General features: G+C 48.3%; 1 protein-coding gene across 1 annotated transcript; it reads right to left on the reverse strand.

The window, feature by feature from the left end:
* Positions 1–1,984: 1,984 nt before the first annotated feature.
* LOC123179789 (probable L-gulonolactone oxidase 4) lies at positions 1,985–4,719 on the reverse strand. Its single transcript, XM_044591668.1, has 2 exons — positions 4,017–4,719; positions 1,985–3,431 (listed from the first exon to the last, which is right to left on the reverse strand). The coding sequence occupies exons 1-2, from the start codon at positions 4,683–4,685 to the stop codon at positions 2,334–2,336; spliced, it is 1,767 nt and encodes a 588-aa protein (XP_044447603.1). The 5' UTR covers positions 4,686–4,719; the 3' UTR covers positions 1,985–2,333.
* Positions 4,720–4,972: the final 253 nt, after the last annotated feature.

Genomic DNA, 4,972 nt, shown 5'->3' on the forward strand with positions numbered 1-4,972 from the left:
CTCTCCAAAGTACTCCCTCCGTTCCGAATTACTTGTCGCAGGTATGGATGTATCTAGATGTATTTTAGTTCTAGATACATCCATTTCTGCGACGAGTAATTTGGATCGGAGGGAATACTAATCTCAGCCGCCCCGCACTGCCATGATCCCCAATTGCCAGCACCAGTAGCTTTCGTTTTGTTCGTGAGGAAGAGAGCCGGTCGATTAGAGGGGGGCGTGTAGCCCGAGGCTGCGGCCTGCGGCTGCCGGTCCTGTCTTTTTACGGAAGGAGACAGTTTGAGTCACGTTTGATTTGATGTGGTGGAAGCAATTGCTGAGCTGAAGAAGATTTGGATTCCTTTTTTCTATCGTGAAACGTTATTTTTCCTTATACTAAACATGGACGGCCCAGGAAAGACCGAGGCCCAGTAGAACTCGTGCAATTCTTATGTCTGCGGTCAAAACGTTTTCGCTAATTTTTTTATTTAAAACAGGCACAAATCTTAGCCGTCAATCTCCGTGATTAGCATAAAATCAACGGATATAAAGTGGTGACGTATGAAGAACTATGTAAGCCTCCGTCCTTTATTATTAGGTAAAGATTAGGTATAGATATAGATTGTAGGCAACTAATTATGAATAGCGGGCAACTAGGCATCAATATAGGCAATTTGTAGCATTTATAGGCAATTGAACATCAACCGTAGGTAACTAAGCATCGACAATAGGCAATTGAGCAGCCATGACAGGCAAGTTGGGATAATGTTTGCAAAACTCGCAGATACACAAACTACAGTGAAGTTACTTTGTCTGTAGCACCAAAGATGCGTTATATTTTGTGTGATTTTTCTCGTTTGTATGCAAATCAACCTAATAGTCAGTCCAACTAGGCCAAAAAGAATAAGTTGCTTCACTATAGCATTATAGTTGCCTCCATTGCACCCAAAGTTCCCTTGAAAAAAAAGTTTGACGAAATGTACTCATATGAGTCTAGTTTTGAAGAACTCGTCGATAGAAACCCGGCGGTGAAAACGGACTGGATTTCGATGTTTGAACCAAATGTTATGGCTTTTAGAACGTTTTAATCCCTAAATAAATGCACGTGGGGGTAGAATTTAGGCTGATTCAGTCAGCAACCATGTGCGCTAAGGATATGACCAAACAATTTTCTTTTCTAACGTAGATAGGTGAACACAAAGACATGCACTTACTATATACAACGTTGCACTCCAAACAACAAACGAGTGCAGCGGCGCTCCCTAGGTCCGTCCTATTTATTTCTATGTGATCGTGCGGTGGGTATTTGGAGTGAGCTGGGTCTCGGAGATATTACAAGAGTGACAGGGTGACACAGATCTGGAGCGACTACTCTAGAGATGCTTCTATGCGCTAATGCTCCTGGTGGTGCATCTATTCCTGGAGGGAATATATTGGAAATTATCATGGTCGCATGCTGGTTTATTTGGTGGGGAACGCAAAAGGTAGCCCATGTGGAGAAGGTGGGTTCCCTGACACGTGCAGCAATGAACATTATTAGAGGGGACCGGCAAAGGAAAGAATATTAGAGGGATTGCAGCTAATTTTTTGGTGGGAAAAATCCAGCCTCCACACTGAGAAATAAAATGGGCAAGACCTCCTGCAGGGTGTATAAAACTGAATGTTGATGCTTCATATCGTAACACAACGATTCAGATTCGGGAGCGGTGGCGGCCATCTTTCGAGACTCTAGTGGCAGTTTCATAGCTGCCTTATGTGAATATAGGAAGCATGCCCAGGATGCACCAACCATGGAATCACTTGCTATACCCGTGGGTTTGTGATCTACTCCTTCTGTTTCTAAATATAAACCTTTTAAAAATTTCAATACGGACTACATATCGATGTATATAGACATATTTTAGAATGTAGATTCACTCATTTTGCTTCATATGTAGTCCTTATTGGAATATCTAAAAGGAACTGAGGGAGTAGCATAGAAGAATATACTTAAACATGAACATAAATATAGAATAATAACGACTTTATTATTGTCTCTAGGATATATTTTCAACAAACATACAATCAATATCACACACACACACACACACTTTTTGATAGTTGACATGCATACATATATCACATATACTTGGCATCCAGCCATAACAAAGCATAGCATAGCAAAGCAAGCGTAGCTGCGGCGTGGTGCCCCTTCAAACGTTATAGCGGTGCTATAGCGTCGTTATTTAAATCTTCCACCGAGATGGATGAAATCTCTGGAAAATGCTAACACACCACGATACAAACAATATTAAAGTCAGCATATCGCTTTGATCGCGGTGCTGCTTGAGCCGACACATGCATACATGCATTACCAATCACTGTTCCTTCAGAAGGTCGTCGCCGAATGTGCGTCGGGTTGAGCAAACCCTGGCATCCGTGAACACCTTCCCCGGGTGGCAGAAGTATCCCTTCTCTGGAGCGCAGTGCGAGTCATCAGAGCAGATGCAGATCCCTTCGATGCCGCAACTTTTCTCAGCCATATTGGAGCTGCCTTTGGCGCCGAGCACTTGGTCACTCCACTCGCTGGAAAAGATCCCATCAGGGTCGTACCTGGCCTTCACCTTGAGGAACTCAGCGGCTTTGGGGTACTTGGCAATGACGCCGTCAAAGGCAAAGTTGCGATTTTTGCCCCAGTGAGGTACGGCGTCGTACTTGCACAGTGCCAACTGCTCGAGCTCATCGACCACATCAGAGTTGGCACGTGGCTCGCCTTGGGTGTAGCTCCGGTAGTAGGTGAAATCGAAGTCGATCGAGTCCTCTGATTTGCCAAGGTAAGCGGAGGAGGCCTTGACGTAGCGGAGGAGCACACCCAGCGTGGCATCGAGACCGCAGAAGGCGCAAGGCTTGAGGTCGCGGAGCTTCTGCATCTCGGCGATGAATGACGGCGCCTTGGAAAGCGCTATGCTGAAGCTGGAGCTATAGAAGAAGGGGCTCCGGATGCGCGGGTCCCATGTGCATGTGGAGAGGAGTCCGTCCTCTGGGCTGCTGATGCACGTGCCAGACGCCTGGATACGGTTCTGGAACCCGATCACAGGCCACCCTGTGAAGAAGGAGCCATCATTGGTGAAGCCGTAGCCCTGCAGCTCGAATAGCGCCGATGGCACCCGCGCCGCCAGGCAACGGGCGATGTCACTATTGTCCTCCTCCAGGCGCTCCTCGGTGGCTCTGTCCGTGATGAGTGCTAGGGTCGGGTTCGAGCGATAGCCGAGGTAGTCATTGAGGCCGTGGCCCTTGGTCGAGACGGGTACACGGTTGTCCTTGCGGTAGATCACCTTGCCTTGCCATGGCAGCCATGCCATGTCGCCGAACTCGTGCAGCCTGCCCCACACGGCGGCCTGCGCCGGTAAGTCCATGTCGTCACGTGTCTCGAACGTCACTGACCGCTTGAACATTGGCTGCAAGGCTAGCGTGACCTGCGCATGTCCAATTTTTTTACCCAAATGATAACGGCCACATGTTATTTGATGGCAACTTTAATTACAAGGGGATGGCAACTTTAAATGTGAAGCATGGCGACTTTCTATTTGGATGGCAAGTTTCGATTTTTTAGAGATTTTTTTTCTAGATGGCAACTTTAGTGTAAAAGACGTATGACGGTGTTACTACATGCCACACGTGTGGCAGTTATCGAAGCCCAAATTTTGTTAGTGCCTTCCTTTTTTTGTTTTTTCTTTTTCTGGTTGGGTGGACCAAAAATTAGTTCTCCCTCGGTTCACAAATATACATATACAAGTTTTAGTGTTTGTTCACTTATTTCTGTCCGTATGTGGTTCATATTGAAATATTCAAGACATGTTATATTTGTGAACAATGAGTAGTTAATTAATCGTACTCCAATATATACTTAGTTTTCATTCCATGAATGATGAGTAGTGATTAATGTAAATCTATCGATCGTTTAGTCGAAAGAAGTTTCATCTTTCTCGTAAAAAAAGAAGAGAAAGAACTTTCATCTTGCATTTGTGATTTGTGCAAAGTCACGGAGGAGCAGGTATTACCTGCGAGACGACGCCGAGGACGCCCAGAGATACCTTGACCGCGTCGAGGTCAGGGTCTCCCACGCTGAGCTCCCTGACCACGGCGAATCCCTGGCTGGCCAGCGCCGGCGTTACGATCCTCATCCCGACGATGTACTCGTGGACGGCGCTGCCCTTGCCCCACAGCGAGCTGCCGTGGGCACCCGTGGCAAGGAGGCCCCCGATGGTGACTCCGTACCAGTAGGGCGAGTGCGGTAGCGCCAGCCCCGCCTCCGCGGCCGCCTGGATCAGGTCCTTGAGCACCATGCCACTCTCCACCGTCATCAGCCCCTTGGCAGCGTCGAGGCTCACCGTCTTGTTGAGCCGCTTGGTGCTGATGATCGTGCCGTCACGGCCGCCGGGGCAGGCCAGCTTGGTGAAGCTGTGGGAGTGCCTCGTGGCCACCTTCACCTTGCGCTTGGCTGCGGCGGCGGCAGCCACGGCTGCCACGAGCTCCTCCTCGGTGCGCGGGAACGTGGCGTTGGCCGCGCGGCAGACGGTGCGGTCCGGGAAGGAACCATACACGTTGGTGACGGTGCAGTCGGACGTGCCATGCGCGCACTCTACCGGCTCCGGCGGCGGACTGGATCCAGCGAGGCCGAGAAAGAGCCCCAGGAGGAGAAACGTAAGCAGTCCGCCACGTTCTGCCATTGTTAGCTCTTCGTGTATGTGCTGTGGAACGCTGGTAGCCAAGGCAGGCATTAAATAGCCAAGCGAGAGCTTGCTAGCTGGCTAGGTCGACAAGGTCATGGCCGGCTTGCTGTGCAACTCTTGATCCTCACTTGTTTAACTTCTCCTGGTAATTAAGATTTACCTTGTCAAACATAAATGACCCATATATGCAATGCAATATGCGAAAACTACTAGTAGTATTCAGTTATAATCATGATTAGGGATGTTATTTACAAGTTAAAGTCATAGAGCATTTCACAAAAATG

Source organism: Triticum aestivum, chromosome 1D, assembly GCF_018294505.1.
Source record: "Triticum aestivum cultivar Chinese Spring chromosome 1D, IWGSC CS RefSeq v2.1, whole genome shotgun sequence".
Taxonomy (NCBI): domain Eukaryota; kingdom Viridiplantae; phylum Streptophyta; class Magnoliopsida; order Poales; family Poaceae; genus Triticum; species Triticum aestivum.

Excerpts from the sequence above, each read along its gene's own strand:
- LOC123179789 (XM_044591668.1), bottom strand. The coding sequence starts at position 4,685 with ATGGCAGAACGTGGCGGACTGCTTACGTTTCTCCTCCTGGGGCTCTTT. Across the intron at positions 3,432-4,016 it reads TCCTCGGCGTCGTCTCGCAG|GTCACGCTAGCCTTGCAGCC; the intron begins GTAATACCTGCT and ends GGACATGCGCAG.